We start from the raw sequence: 16,177 nt of genomic DNA, 5'->3' as shown, positions 1-16,177 counted from the left end.
ATGCTCAGCTACTACCACACCAAATTCTAGCTCAGTATCTGTAAAACTGACTGAGTTGTAGCCATTTTTGTGTTTGCTAAGATCCCTTTGCTGTTACGGCCGTCTTGATTCGACTCTAAAAGTTGATCAGTTGTAGATGTCAAGCAAATAATTACTTCCTGACAGTTTTATTAAAATCAGTTCAGTGATCCCTGAAATATTTTACTAACAGACAGACAAATGAACACAATATAATATCAATATCAATACTTCCCAGTTTCAGACTCTTTTCACATCTTCCAATAAATCAGCTGTTTAAATGATTTGCTGGTGTTACTAATAAGTAGGCTCAGTCTGTTGGTTGTGCTTTAAAAGTAAAGATAATAAAATACGAAAAGAAAGGCGGCGTAGTGTTTCCTTTTCCTCATCACACCTCTTTCATCAGAGCTTCAGGAGCCGTCCATTTAATGGGCAGCTTGGCTTTGTCCGACTCCTTGGAGTCCACCTTGGTCAGCCCGAAGTCGCTGACTTTGGCCTCGCTGTCGTCAGAGACCAAAACGTTTCGGGCTGCCAGATCTCTGTGGACCAGCTTCTTGGACTCCAGGTACTCCATCCCTTCGCACACGCCACTGAGCGCAAACACGCAGACCAAAACACAACCTGGTCAGTCGGAACACGCTCTCCTGGAAACAAGCTTGTAAACGCCGCGGACAGAATCGGGACTCACAGGGCAAAACGGAGCAGCTGAGCGGAGTTTATGATGGAACGCCCTCTTGTCCTGAGAAAATTACCCAGGTTTCCCTGCAACACACAAAAAGATCTGTTTCAAAACGGATCAAACACGACTTGAAGACAAAAAGAAGCTATATTTCATTTAGCTGGAGAGAAACGTTTAAAATGAGGCTGGATTTAGCACCTCCAGGTGGCAGCAGGACATCCTCCTTGTTATTTTCCATTTATAAACATCCATAACCCACAAGGTTGAACATAACGTTAATTTTAAGGTCTATAACTCTATCGTTTCTCAACAGAAGATGCTCTTAGTCTAAAACTTAGCGGGCGATATGCATTGTATATTACCTGGTCACGTAACTGTGTACTTTTTATTTATAAACCACTGATAATTACCTTGTTCATGAGCTCTGTGACGATGTGCAGGCCTTTGTTAAGGATGACGCCCAACAACCGAACCAGATTTTTGTGCTGCAGCTTCCTGGGAAAAAAAACAAAAGCAATCCACAAAGACTCGATTAATAACAAGAAAAGTAAATAAATCGAACAGTTTGCGATTATAAACTCAAGGTTGTGACATAATCACAAACTTATTAATTATTATTATTTGCTGTTTTGACTCTGGTGGGGTTTCAGGACAGAATTCAGGACTCACGTCATGACCGCGGTCTCCTGCAGGAAGGCCTGAGCCGTCACGTCACATTTAATGATCTTCACCGCCACCTTCTGGCCCATGTACTCCCCCCGATAAACAGCTGAGGGGTGAGAGGCACACATGGGGTTTACCCAGCGAATCGTTCTTCCTCGGGGCTTCAAACGCACCTCTTTGTGCTGATGCTTTTATATTAGCTAACAGCAAATATAGGTTTGTGCAAAAACTCTGTTGTTGTGAACTTTAAGGTCAAATGAAAAGCAACTGATGCTAAAGTGTTATTTCACTCACAAAGACCAAATTTAGTCAGTTTTACAGCTTTATCAAGACTGACTCTTCAAGCTGTGATACTTTCCATAGATGTCATAGATGTAAGTCTAATTGGCTGCCTTTTCCTTTTTCAGTCATTTTGAAATCATAAAAGCTTAAATAAAACAGTTGTCTTCATCAAAATTGTAAGGAAATTTGTGCCATGGGTTACCAAAATCTTTACAAGAAGAGGAAAAGATTAAAAACAAAGCTTACCTCCAAACTCCCCTTCTCCAATATTTTCTCCCAGAGTGAGTTTTGTGATGTCCAGCAGCCATCCAGCTGGAAAAGAGACACAGAGTAACTCCTCACCTTCATCCCCTTTGGTGGTTTTCTATCCAACCAGAAATGACGTAAATGAGCTTACTTTTAGACAGTTCCACTTCAGCTGACTTGGTTCCTTGTTTCTTTTTGGGCTTCGTTAGAGTCGTAACGATGGAGTCATTGTTTTTGGAGTAGAACTGCAAAGAAAGAAACAACTTATTTATAGCACATGCTCTGGGTTTAAGCAATTATCTTATCTTTTGACAAAAAAATAAAAAATAAGTAGAGGGAGTCTGTTTAAACATGAATTTGTCAACATGATTCATTTTTTTTTGTGAGCTCATGAGTCCGGAAACTCAACACGATGAGTTTTCCAGCAGCTGAATGAGCTCAGGTCTTACAGTCGGCTCTCCACCCTCCGTTTCACCTACAGGAGTAAAAGAGCCGTTTCCTTGACAGCAGTGACTCAGGCACAAACACATCCTGTATGCACTTGGCTGATAAGTTGTGACTGAGTGAGAGCCGCCGTCTTCGAGGGGACTATCTGCACGCCCGACTGTGACGAAGATCTCCACGCTTTCTCACACGAACGCACGTCAAACACAGATAAACCCTAAAAGGGCAGAAAACTGTCTCTGGTTTATTTTAAAGTAGAACAGTTTCCTTTGAGGTCAGCTGCCTCTTTGCTCAAAACTTGCGTATTTTGCAAAAACACAGCGTGAACACAGAGAGCTCAAGCTGCTGCCGCTGTGACCCAACCATGGAACAAGAAGTAGGTGTTTGTTTGTTTGTTTGGGTGGTTGGATGGTTGGTTGGATGGTTGGATGGATGGTTGGTTGGTTGGTTGGTTGGATGGTTGGTTGGATGGTTGGATGGATGGTTGGTTGGATGGTTGGATGGATGGTTGGTTGGTTGGTTGGTTGGATGGTTGGTTGGATGGTTGGATGGATGGTTGGTTGGATGGTTGGATGGATGGTTGGTTGGTTGGTTGGTTGGATGAGAGCTGAATGACTTTGTTAAGAAGATGAAACTGAGTTGTTAAAGTGAAAACAAGCAGAACAGAACTAAAATGAGCAAAAACAGTACCTAAAAACTAAAATTAGAAAAACTACAAAATAAAATGAGTAAAAAAACTACAAAATAAAATTAAAAACTATAGCTAAAAGCTAAAACTAGAAAAACCGTAGCTGAAAGCTAAATTAGCAAAACACAAGCTAAAAGCGAAAAGAAAGAAAGTAAAAGGCTGGAAACTAAAAGTAAGAAAAATGTTTATGAATTGTAGAGCTTTTCTATAGGGAAAATATCTGAATAAGGGTAAATATTTTGAAAAATTGCAAAAACCATAATAGGAAAAAAAATGTGTAAAAGCTGAATTTTCCTCCACACAATACTTTTTACATAAACCCTCACTTTAAAAACTCCAAACTATCCCTTTAAGGCTTTTAGTGTTGACTATTGTCTGTAAATAGCTTCATAGGAAAAATAGAAATGCTTCTCCTTTAATCTGTAAAAGTGATGTTTCCACTCAGGTCATTTCTCTTACTTCTATCATATCGATGAGGTTGTAGAAATACTGCTTGTAGTCGATGGTCAGCTTGTTGTCCTGGTAGATGACTCGGTAATGAAAGACCTCTCCGGAGAAGCTAACACACAGGACGTAGTCACCCGGATGGCGGATACTCTCCCGCACCAGGAACAGGCCGTCTTCAGGCGGGTGGAGCTTAATCACCGCCTCTGGACCGGAGATCTTCCCGTGAAACCAGCTGGTGAAACACGCCGCAGAGACATGATCTTAGGTCACGAAATGAATCCAACTTTGTGAGGCAATCCGTGACAGAGCAAACAAACAGGGAGTAAAGCACAGAGGAGGAAATGATTCTTAATATTAACAGGAAAGACGATTACAAATACAATGCCGATACACAGTGAGGCAGTCGCTATACAGCTCAAAAAAAAAAATAGGAGAAGTACAGTATCGTACAGCGACCCTCATATCTCATAGTCCAGATGGAAAGTCACAAATAGTGAAGAAGAAGTCTGAAGCATGCCAAAAATAAACATATCACTCCTTGAAGGAGTTCATTATCGTCTGCCTCCTTGTATGCCAGATGTTTCCTGGTCTGCTGGGGCTCAGAGTACGTGTTAAAGATGACTCTCAGCGACTACCACACCAAATTTTAGCCCAATATCTGTAAAACTGACTGAGCTGTTGCCGTTCTTGCATTGGCTAAGGTCGATTAGTCGTGGTGGCCATCAGTTGCAGACGTGCAGCAGATACTTTCAGAGTTTCATTAAAATCTGTTCAGAGGTCGTATGAGAACTAACTGGGCAGGAGAAACACCTTTTTGCTCGCTCAGGACGAGCCGATGCTACAGAGCCGTGGATCTCTCTCCAAAAAAGGGGAAGTTAGGTTGAATAATCTTAAAACAGTTTGTTTGTAGCACAAGGATCAGCCCACGCAGCCTGGTCACAAGTTACAGAGGCTGATCGCAGCAGCAGGGGACACTCCGCGACTCGGTCAAACACATATAATAATGATTCTGCTGGAGGACGATGAAGGAGGCTTACGGCATGAGGCTGAGGCTGGGGTCGACTCGGAGCGCCTCTCTCTCGCGTACGTTGTTGGCGTTTATGAGCCCCTCCTCTCCTGTGGTGTTGTGTCTGGCCTTGTAATATCCCTTCCTCTAGAAAAGAGCAAAGTTTAGTCTATAAACGGCTCGCTCGATGGCTCTACAGCTTTTGTGGAGAAATAATAAAGCAGGATGAGCTGAATTACCACGCTTGTCTCAACAATGGTGAGAATATGTCCTTTGCGGTACGCCAGCTCTCCAGGTTTGGGTTTCTTGTTGCTGCACTTCGCTACACACTGAACACCGGCAGCATAATTCATCTGCAGAAGGAGAAACACAGAAAGCATCACCTCTTTAGTTTAAGTCGGGCTTTTATTTTATAAACTGTAAAACAATAAAATAAAAGCCCCAGAGAGTAACAGGAATTAAGCAGGAATTATGACAGTTTATCTATAAAACTCTTTATGATGAAAACATAAAAACCTCTGAGAAAATAACCAGATCGTATAATATTTAAGAATGGATTCTCAGAGCTGAAATCCTAAATTGTTCTTATCCACAATCAACATTTCAGATATCTCAAACGTCCTTCCTCCTCAGACAAACATCACCTTTCCTGTTCATGTGTTTTGGACTTTCAGCTTTAGGTACACACAGGTTTGTTCTTATATCTAAACTAAACATGGAGGATTTATAAAATAACATTATACCAAGATAAACTCATGCTGCAGATAACTACAATCTACATCAGCAGTTGGAGCAATTAGCTGGATGGGAATCACATTGTCGGAGTGAAAATATTTTATTTCTGTTATTCAAAATATGGTTTTTATGTGTTAATCTGCCAAATTATGTTATGTTTAGTGTTTTTTCAAAGATGCGTCCATTTTCTTCTGTTTATCTGTGGTCGGGTCGCGGAGGCAACAGGTCCAAGACTGTAACCCAGACATCCCTTCACCACGGCTCCTCCTGCGGGGTTCCAGGGTGCTCCTAGGCCGGAGAGGATACATAATCCCTTCATTCAGTTCTGGGTCTCCTCTCAGCGGGACATGCCCGGAAAACCTGCAAAGGGAGGCGTCCAGGAAGCATCCTAATCTACAGGCTTCAGCTGTAGAGGAGCAGCTGCTCCACTCCGAGCTCCTCCCCCCGTCTCAGAGGCTGAACCCGGCCGCCCTACGAAGGAAGCTCGTTTCAGCTCCTTGTGTCCTGAATCTTGTTCTTTCAGTCATGATCCATAGGTGAGGGTTGGAACGTAACTAGTAAATTGGGAGCTTTGCCTTTTACTTCAACTCCTTCTTCATCCACTGGAGCATCGATCTGTCTCTGGCTCCATCACTCATGAACAAGATACCCAGACACCTGAACTCCTCCTATTGGAGTCAAGACTATCCCCGACCCAGAGGAGGCATTCCACCTCTATGTGGGAGAACCATGGCCTCTCACCTAGAGGAGCTGGTTCTCACCCTTGCCACTTCACGCTCAGCTGCAAACCGCCTCTGTACTGAAAAAAGAACCACATCCTCTGCGAGAGGCAGAGACGAGACCTTCGGGTTCACACTCGTCTCCACAACTGCACCTTGAGGGACAGCCCACGAGCAGCATAAACAGGATCAGAGGGACAGCCCTGGCAGAGTCCAACCTGCATTGAGAACAAGAGGATGTGGACACATACAGGCGCCGGCTAGCCCTTAGAAGTGACCCCAGCACCTTCTGCAGGTCCACAAAACACACGTAGACCAGAAAGTCAGACTCCTATGATCCCCTTAACTCCACAAGGGTAAAAATCTGGTCCACTGTTCCACGACCAGGACAAAAGCTCCTCCTGAATCCGAAGTTCAACAACCAGTCAGAGCTTCTCTTCCAACACCCTGGAGTAAAGTTTCCCAGGGAGGCTGAGACGTGTGATCCCTCGATGGTTGAAGCACACTCTCCGCCCTCCTTTTCTTTGGTTCGACTCAAAAAATGAGAACAAATTCCTGAGTGTTGTGTGTCGACACAACGCCGGTTCATCTGTTGAGCTTAGGAGTCGTTTTATGTCTGAATGATTTAAAAGTCAGAGTTAAGTGGCTGCTTAACAAACACAAAGCGTTCCTCTGAAAATGCTCAGGTTCTGGACAGAAAATGAGGGAAAAAGCAGCCAAAGTCCAAAGAAAAACTAGAAAGTCTGAGAAAGTATCACTTAAGACCACTTTAGACCGACTCAAGACTTTTGCACAGCACAGTTTGAAATACATTGTGTAAAACTGAACAAACAGCAGCATGCGTGCCTTAAAACTCATTTTAACGCACGCATGTTGTTGTGTTCAATTAATATTGTTAATGACTGAGCATAAATACTGTAAATTTCAATAACTGTAGTTTTTTTTATCTAGCCTAATTACCAGCTCAAGACCAGAGAATAAACAACTTTAAGATTTTATTTGTTTTTATAAGCAGAAGTGAAGAAGTGAAAAAAGAAGAAGCAGAGGAAAGAGCACCACAAGATTTAGATAAGCAGCACAGAACAGGAAATCACATCAAACCAAGCGAACAGTTTGTCACGGTTTGATACCCACCCGAGTCAGACATGAGTTCAGTTCACAGCATCCGCTTCTGCATACGACTTCTCAATCAAACTCAAGACTTTAAAGTTTTAAATAATAAAACATGATGGGAGCTCTGGTTGTACTAACCATTTTATGTTTAAAAAAAAAAAACCAGCTTGGACAAACTGCTGGTATAACACCTCTTTTGTTAGTTTAACTTTTAAAGAACATGAATTTGATAGAAAAGTCATATGAAAATGCAACTTTTTCTGAGCTTTACGAAGTCCCAAATGTTTTAAGAGTCCAACACCTCTGATTTGACATATCTGAAAGGTTGACAGTGGGCAAAAAGAAAGTCCTTCTGCGTGTCTGAACTTTTATTTTGGACTGGGAGGACTTTGATTTTGAACATCTGCAATACACTGTCCAGGGTAGTCAGAAAACAAACAGCAGCTTAAACTTATTGAGGATTCCTAGATATGTTTTGTTTAAGGATTACCTAATACCCGGGTAAGTACCTGGTACTTATAAAGAACAGGCTGTATTATATTACCCAGTAAGTACCACACAGTATGTACCCAGTAGGTGAGTTATGTATTGCCAACTTGTTTTCTAATACTAATTGTAGAGACAATGAATATTTTTAGTAGTGTGGAGGCCAAGTTGATGTAGAAAGCATCCAGTTACTGTTAAAACTTATTTGTTTAAGTATAAATTTAATAAGTGTATTTGTTGATTTTTTGGAAGAATTGTTATATTGCATATAACTAATTTCATAATGTTTTACTGTGAATAAGTGTTACTATTAGTATGTTTTATAGTTAACTGGCCACCTGGCAATTATGCAAATGAGGGGGACTGTGTAAAAACAAGGTAGATAGCAAAGGGGAGAAGGAGCTGCGAAAGGAGCGACAGAGCCACACGGTTTTTTAACCGTAGTTTTTGTAGAGGTTAGCATAGAACGTTACTGCTCTTGTAAGGACTCAAAACTGTGGAATAAATTTTTGTTTGGACTTTACATCGGAGCGCTGCGGGCATTTTTATTTTTTCCTCTTCAAACACACGAGTACATCAAAACTTAACCTTGTGGCAACACATTTCGTTAAAAAACCTGCTCTGTGGATTAACTTTCATCTGTGGACGGATTTCAAGCAGCAACAAAGAAAACCCAAGCTGGAAGAAACGTGAGTAGTGGAAATATTTTACCGAGGAAAATGCTGAGTCATTGTGGATGCTAAGGGCTCTTCTTGACGACACGCATGCTTTTCGGATGAGCCACGGAATTTTCTGTTGTTGCTATTTGGAAATTGTATGTTATGGAACCTAGAGCAGTAAAGGTCACACCTAAAGCTATGGAACAAAAGTTGCAGCGTGCAATTGGTTTACGAAGAGCCACGTTAGCAAAGTTAACAGGCACAGTGAATCAGGTGCGACGGCTGATAGAAAATGAAGATGATATCAGCTTAACTGAGGCAAGCCAGTTAATGAAAGAATTTAATAGACTGTTTGGAGAGTTTTGTGGTTTGAACACAAATGTAAAGGAGCTGCTCCAACAAATGTCAGAAGAAGATTTAAAATCAGATCAAGATGACTGGTTTGAACCTAAGGCTGATTCTTTCAAGGCTTTTGCTGAGACAGCTTTGGCTTGGATTGATGACAAGGCTAAGTGCACAGCAGAGGCTGAAAAATGCAATAACGAGATTAATCCATGCGACAGCGTATCTAACGCATCTTTGTCGAAACGAAGTCATAAAGGCTCTTCTGAACATGGCTCTTGTACATCATCATCTGCATCCTCCACACGAATGAAAGCAGAGTTGGAACGAGCTAAGCTGTTGGTTCAGGCATCAGCTTTGAAACAGAGACGCCTATTGGAGGAAAGAGAGGCAAAACTTAAAGTTGAAAAGGAGGAGCTAGAATTACGAACAGCACTAGCAGCAAATGAGGCAAAGATCAAGATTCTCTCAGAATATGAAGGTTGTGCATCTAAGGCATCTAGTCGTGCATCCAAGACATCCAGTTGTGCAACCAAACAGAATGGAATGAACTCCAATGTGACGTCGCACAGAGCTGAAGATTTGTTTGCTCAAAGGCAGTCAAATAGTCCTTTCCAAACACAAGAGTGTCAAGTATGGAACGATAACGTTATTCAAAATGTACATCGAACACACGCTGTTACCTCTCAGCCATTACAGGCTCCAAGTGCTCTGCAGGATGTAGTCGAAGTGCTAACAAAGCAGCAGAAGTTGGCAACATTGCCCCCTCAGAACATTTCAGTTTTTAAAGGGGATCCATTAGAATATCGATTATTCATTCGGGCATTTGAACACGGTGTGGAGGATAAAACAGAAAGTGACAAAGATCGTCTGTACTACATGGAACAGTACACTAGTGGACAGCCACGAGAATTGATAAGAAGTTGTCTTCATATGGAACCTACACGTGGTTATAATGAAGCTAAGAGGCTTTTGGAAGAGCACTTTGGAAACGCCTACAAGATATCGGTGGCATACATTAACAAGGCTCTTGGTTGGCCAACTATCAAGTCTGACGACGGAGAGGCTCTTCATGCGTTCGGACTCTATCTTGCTGGATGTCGTAATGCAATGGCAGATGTAGAGTACATGGAGGAGTTGGATAGTACTGCCAACATGCGTGCCATCATTGCCAAGCTTCCTTACAAAATGAGAGAAAGGTGGCGAACGCATGCTTGTGGAATCTTGGAAAAAGAAAAACGCAGAGTCAAGTTTGCCGATCTGGTGGATTTCGTCAATAAACAGGCCAAAGAAATTTTACATCCACTGTTTGGTGACATAAAGGACAGTACCTTAAAGCTCCAAGTTAAAGAACAAGTGGATGACAAGTTGCAAAGAAGAGGTGGCATCAAAAAGGGATTCACCACAGCCGCAACTATTACCACTACTCGGGACACATCTACCAAGGTTAAGACAAAGGTCAGCGGAAATCAGATGTGTGCATTTTCCAAACCTTGTCTCTTCTGTCATGGTGAGGAGCATACTATGGAACAATGCAAGAAGATGAGGAAGTCACTTCACAAGGAAAAGATTGATTTCTTGCGAATTAAAGGATTGTGCTTTAGCTGCCTTAAAAAGGGACACATGAGTAATTTGTGCAAAGAAAAGGCAAGCTGTCAGGTTTGTGCACAATCACATCCAACAATACTTCACATGAAGATAAAGTCCAGTGGTGTTAACGAGGCAGGATCAGAAGCCGGAACAAGTGAGGGAAAGGAACAACTGACGGAGTCAGTTGTAAATGGATTTGTGGGAATGGATGCATCCAGCCATGGTACAGAGAAACCAGAGCACACGCTGGCAATAGTTCCAGTTAAAGTCAAACTGAAAAGAGGTCAAAAGGTGGCATACACGTATGCTTTTCTGGACTCAGGCAGTACAGCTTGTTTTTGCACTGAAGAGCTGATGCACGAGCTCAACGTTTCAGGCAGGAAAACAAAGATTTTGCTGAAAACAATGGGAAAAGAAAATGTCATCAGTAGTCAAATGGTTTCTGGGTTGGAAATAAGCAGCTTAGACAGTAATGATTTTTTTGAGTTGCCAGAAATGTACAGTCACAGCAACATTCCTGCTTCTGCTGACAACGTTCCTTCACAAGACTATGTGAAGAGGTGGCCCTACCTTCAGCAGGTGTCTATACCCAAGATTGAAGCAAAGGTTGGACTTCTGATCGGTAACAATGCTCCTAAAGCTATCGAACCTTGGCAGGTCATAGCAAGTGAAAATGGCGGTCCATACGCTGTGAGAACGAGGCTTGGTTGGACCATCAGTGAACCCCTCCAAGGACACATTTCACAAAGTGCAACACAAGGGTTGATTCAAGTCTCAGCAAACCGCATATCAGTAAGCACATTGGATGAACTCTGGCGTCAGCAGTTTAAAGGTGACTTTCCTGAGTGTGACAGAGACGAGAAACAAGAAATGTCAAGGGAGGATTTGCAGTTTTTGGAGATTACAACACAGTCAGCTACCATTGTTGATGGACATTACAGTATTGCCTTGCCGTTACGGAACAAACATATTCAGATGCCCAACAACCGTAAAGTGGCCGAGCAACGTGCTTTAAACCTAAAGAGGAAATTGGAGAAGAACTCTTCGTTCCACACTGAATACTCAGGTTTCATGAGTAACATCATAGACAAAGGTTATGCAGTGAAAGTACCAGAAAAGGACCTGGATCGTGATGATGGGAAGGTTTGGTACCTGCCACATCACGGAGTTTACCATCCTAAGAAACACAAACTTAGGGTGGTCTTTGACTGTGGAGCGTCGTACAAAGGCACTGCTCTAAACAACCAGCTATTACAAGGACCAAATCTCACAAGTACTCTTCTTGGAGTGATTATTAGATTCAGACAAGAAGAGGTGGCCGTTATGGCAGATGTGGAAGCTATGTTTCACCAAGTGAGGGTGCCTGATGATGATTCTGACCTTCTACGGTTCCTGTGGTGGGAATCTGGCGATATTACTCAGAAAATGGTGGAGTACAAGATGGTGGTTCACATTTTTGGTGCAACTTCATCACCAAGCTGTGCTAATTTCGCTCTACGCAAGTGTGCCGAAGACAACCAAGACCAGGCCAACAATCAAGCAGTCGACACAGTGCTATACAACTTCTATGTAGATGATTGTTTAAAGTCTGTGAGCTCAGAAGATGAAGCCATACAGTTGTACCACACTCTGAGAGCAGTATGTCACAGAGGTGGATTCAGACTCACCAAATGGATTAGCAATAGCAGAGCAGTGCTGTCAGCTATTCCAGAAGAAGAGAGGACAACAGAAGTTAAAGATCTGGACTTGGATCAGGATATGCTTCCCGTAGAGAGAGCTTTGGGAGTCCAATGGTGTATTCAGTCTGACAGCTTCCGATTCAAGATCATAATGCCAGACAAAGCTCCCACTCGGAGGAACATCCTTTCCATCATGAGTTCTGTCTACGACCCATTGGGTATCCTGTCACCAGTTATGCTTCAAGCGAAGAAGATTCTGCAAGAGCTTTGCAGGCGGAAGATTGGCTGGGATGTCATCATACCCGAAGACTTGGCTCATAAGTGGCTTGAGTGGAAGACCCAGCTCCATCAGTTGGAGAACATGAATGTCCCAAGATGTTTTAAACCTGTAGGATTTGGACAGTCGGTATACAACCAGCTGCAACATTTTGCCGATGCCAGTGTAGAGGGCTACGGTACAGTTAGCTACTTGCTACAGAAAAACGGTAGTAACAAAGTTCATTGTGCATTCATGTTGGGGAAAGCAAGAGTGGCCCCACTTAAGCCTGTAACGATTCCCCGTATGGAACTTACTGCAGCAACCATGGCAACACGCATGGACAAGGTTCTAACAACAGAACTGCAGCTTCCACTCCAACCATCCGTGTTTTGGTCAGATAGTACCACAGTACTAAAATATATCAGCAACCAAACGAGTAGGTTCCGCACATTCGTCGCTAATCGTGTGGACGCCATCCTGAAATGCTCCAATCCACAGCAATGGAGGTATATCAACACCTCATTGAATCCTGCTGACTGTGCATCCAGGGGACTCAAGGCAGGAAGCTTCATTCACCACCATGTGTGGTTACAGGGGCCGGACTTTCTTGTTAAGCACATGGACCAATGGCCAGAAAGTGTGCATACCATTGGAGACCTGACTACAGAAGACCCAGAGGTGAAGAGTACACTGATTTGTGCTCACACTGTTGAGGAACGTAAAGATGCAGTGGAGGAATTCCTGCAGTACTTCTCATCCTGGTTTCGACTAAAAAGGGCAATTGCATGGATGCTTAAAGTTAAGAGTATCCTACTGCAACTGTGTCGCAAAAGGAAGGAGTTAAATGCTGTTAAAGCTCAATCTGAAGTTGAAAGGGAAATGAGAAGTTTCAAGGAAAGCCTGCTTCAAGTGGACATTAAGAAACTAACTATGGAGAACCTTGCAGAAGCTGAAGAAGCAATTGTTCGCTATTGCCAAGCTAAGGCATTTTCCGAAGAAATCACCACACTTTCTAAGGACCAAGGAGTGAAGAAGACTAGTTCTCTTTTCAAACTGAATCCAGTACTGGAACAAGGCATTCTCAGGGTTGGAGGACGACTTAGGAAATCAGCATTACCGGAGGAATCAAAGCGTCCAGCAATCCTTAGTAAGGATCAGCACGTCACAAAGCTTATCTTCAGAGAAATTCATGAGAACTTGGCGCATTGTGGTCGTAATCATGTAATCTCCAAGCTGAGGACAAAGTTTTGGGTTCCCGGTGCCAACACCGCAGTAAGACGGATACTCTCCAAGTGTATTGTCTGCCGACGTGCGCATGGAGTTGTAGGAAAACAACAAATGGCAGACCTTCCTCAAGACAGAGTTCTGCCAGATGATCCACCGTTTACCAACTCAGGAGTGGACTACTTTGGTCCGTTTGAGGTTAAACGTGGTCGAAGTGTAGTGAAAAGGTACGGCGTCATTTTTACCTGCTTAACTACCCGTGCAATACACTTGGAAATGGCAGCCTCACTGGACACGGATTCCTTTATTCATGCCCTTCGTCGCTTCATAGCTAGACGAGGCCAGGTAAAGATTCTTCGTTCTGATAATGGAACGAATTTCATTGGTGCAGAGCGTGAACTTAAGAGAGCCATTAATGAATGGAACATGTCCAAGATTGAAGACCACCTTCAACAGCAAGGCATTCAATGGATGTTCAATCCTCCCACAGGATCCCACCATGGCGGCGTCTGGGAGAGATTAATAAAGTCAGTGAAGAAAATCTTAAATGCCACATTAAGACTGCAGACACTGGATGAAGAGGGTCTACATACACTTCTGTGTGAGGCGGAAGCTGTTATTAATAGTCGACCGATAACTAAGGTGTCCAGCGATCCAAACGACTTGGAGGTACTCACTCCCAATCACCTCTTGCTTCTGAAAACTAAACCATCTTTTCCTCCTGGACTGTTTGACAAGCAAGATCTCTATGCAAGAAGGAGATGGAAGCAAGTACAATATATGTCAGAAATATTCTGGAAACGTTGGACAAGAGAATATTTGCCACTGCTTCAGGAAAGGCAAAAGTGGACCCGTCTGTCTCGCAACTTTACAGTTGGAGATATAGTGCTTATTGTTGATGACACAGCTCCACGTAACTCTTGGGTTACAGGGAAAGTAATCCAAACCATCTCTGACAAGACAGGAATGGTGCGTCAAGTGAGAATCAAAACAAAGACAAACACGATGGACAGACCCATAACAAAGATTTGCCTTTTACAGGAATCGGAATGAAGCAGTCATTCTTAGATATCGATAAGTTTGTTTATCTTTTATGTTGATTATTTTGTAAGGCATTTGAGTACTTTGGCTCCACAAGTTTTAAGTTGGTAATTGTGTAATAGGGTCACAATTAGGGGCCGGAATGTGGAGGCCAAGTTGATGTAGAAAGCATCCAGTTACTGTTAAAACTTATTTGTTTAAGTATAAATTTAATAAGTGTATTTGTTGATTTTTTGGAAGAATTGTTATATTGCATATAACTAATTTCATAATGTTTTACTGTGAATAAGTGTTACTATTAGTATGTTTTATAGTTAACTGGCCACCTGGCAATTATGCAAATGAGGGGGACTGTGTAAAAACAAGGTAGATAGCAAAGGGGAGAAGGAGCTGCGAAAGGAGCGACAGAGCCACACGGTTTTTTAACCGTAGTTTTTGTAGAGGTTAGCATAGAACGTTACTGCTCTTGTAAGGACTCAAAACTGTGGAATAAATTTTTGTTTGGACTTTACATCGGAGCGCTGCGGGCATTTTTATTTTTTCCTCTTCAAACACACGAGTACATCAAAACTTAACCTTGTGGCAACACATTTCGTTAAAAAACCTGCTCTGTGGATTAACTTTCATCTGTGGACGGATTTCAAGCAGCAACAAAGAAAACCCAAGCTGGAAGAAACGTGAGTAGTGGAAATATTTTACCGAGGAAAATGCTGAGTCATTGTGGATGCTAAGGGCTCTTCTTGACGACACGCATGCTTTTCGGATGAGCCACGGAATTTTCTGTTGTTGCTATTTGGAAATTGTATGTTATGGAACCTAGAGCAGTAAAGGTCACACCTAAAGCTATGGAACAAAAGTTGCAGCGTGCAATTGGTTTACGAAGAGCCACGTTAGCAAAGTTAACAGGCACAGTGAATCAGGTGCGACGGCTGATAGAAAATGAAGATGATATCAGCTTAACTGAGGCAAGCCAGTTAATGAAAGAATTTAATAGACTGTTTGGAGAGTTTTGTGGTTTGAACACAAATGTAAAGGAGCTGCTCCAACAAATGTCAGAAGAAGATTTAAAATCAGATCAAGATGACTGGTTTGAACCTAAGGCTGATTCTTTCAAGGCTTTTGCTGAGACAGCTTTGGCTTGGATTGATGACAAGGCTAAGTGCACAGCAGAGGCTGAAAAATGCAATAACGAGATTAATCCATGCGACAGCGTATCTAACGCATCTTTGTCGAAACGAAGTCATAAAGGCTCTTCTGAACATGGCTCTTGTACATCATCATCTGCATCCTCCACACGAATGAAAGCAGAGTTGGAACGAGCTAAGCTGTTGGTTCAGGCATCAGCTTTGAAACAGAGACGCCTATTGGAGGAAAGAGAGGCAAAACTTAAAGTTGAAAAGGAGGAGCTAGAATTACGAACAGCACTAGCAGCAAATGAGGCAAAGATCAAGATTCTCTCAGAATATGAAGGTTGTGCATCTAAGGCATCTAGTCGTGCATCCAAGACATCCAGTTGTGCAACCAAACAGAATGGAATGAACTCCAATGTGACGTCGCACAGAGCTGAAGATTTGTTTGCTCAAAGGCAGTCAAATAGTCCTTTCCAAACACAAGAGTGTCAAGTATGGAACGATAACGTTATTCAAAATGTACATCGAACACACGCTGTTACCTCTCAGCCATTACAGGCTCCAAGTGCTCTGCAGGATGTAGTCGAAGTGCTAACAAAGCAGCAGAAGTTGGCAACATTGCCCCCTCAGAACATTTCAGTTTTTAAAGGGGATCCATTAGAATATCGATTATTCATTCGGGCATTTGAACACGGTGTGGAGGATAAAACAGAAAGTGACAAAGATC

At 42.5% G+C, this 16,177-nt stretch overlaps 1 protein-coding gene across 2 annotated transcripts in view; it reads right to left on the bottom strand.

Moving 5' to 3' along the window:
* Window positions 1-16,177, bottom strand: part of matk (megakaryocyte-associated tyrosine kinase) — a 29,428-nt gene that overhangs the window by 7,391 nt on the left and 5,860 nt on the right. The window contains exons 1-10 of one of the 2 annotated variants that reach the window (XM_037974217.1): window positions 13,525-13,658; window positions 4,713-4,826; window positions 4,505-4,620; window positions 3,480-3,699; window positions 2,040-2,133; window positions 1,889-1,954; window positions 1,367-1,466; window positions 1,108-1,192; window positions 707-780; window positions 413-608 (exon numbers count right to left, since the gene is read on the bottom strand). In XM_037974217.1, the coding sequence (XP_037830145.1) occupies window positions 413-608; window positions 707-780; window positions 1,108-1,192; window positions 1,367-1,466; window positions 1,889-1,954; window positions 2,040-2,133; window positions 3,480-3,699; window positions 4,505-4,620; window positions 4,713-4,826 (1,065 nt within the window). In that variant the 5' untranslated portion in view covers window positions 13,525-13,658. Of the gene's footprint in view, window positions 1-412; window positions 609-706; window positions 781-1,107; window positions 1,193-1,366; window positions 1,467-1,888; window positions 1,955-2,039; window positions 2,134-3,479; window positions 3,700-4,504; window positions 4,621-4,712; window positions 4,827-13,524; window positions 13,659-16,177 lie in introns of those variants that run through there. The other variant, XM_017407058.3, reaches the window with a different exon arrangement.

The sequence above is a fragment of the Kryptolebias marmoratus genome, linkage group LG24 (assembly GCF_001649575.2).
Source record: "Kryptolebias marmoratus isolate JLee-2015 linkage group LG24, ASM164957v2, whole genome shotgun sequence".
Lineage (NCBI taxonomy): Eukaryota > Metazoa > Chordata > Actinopteri > Cyprinodontiformes > Rivulidae > Kryptolebias > Kryptolebias marmoratus.
Note: the sequence above shows the minus strand (reverse complement) of the source record. Positions and strands in the feature narration are given on the sequence as shown.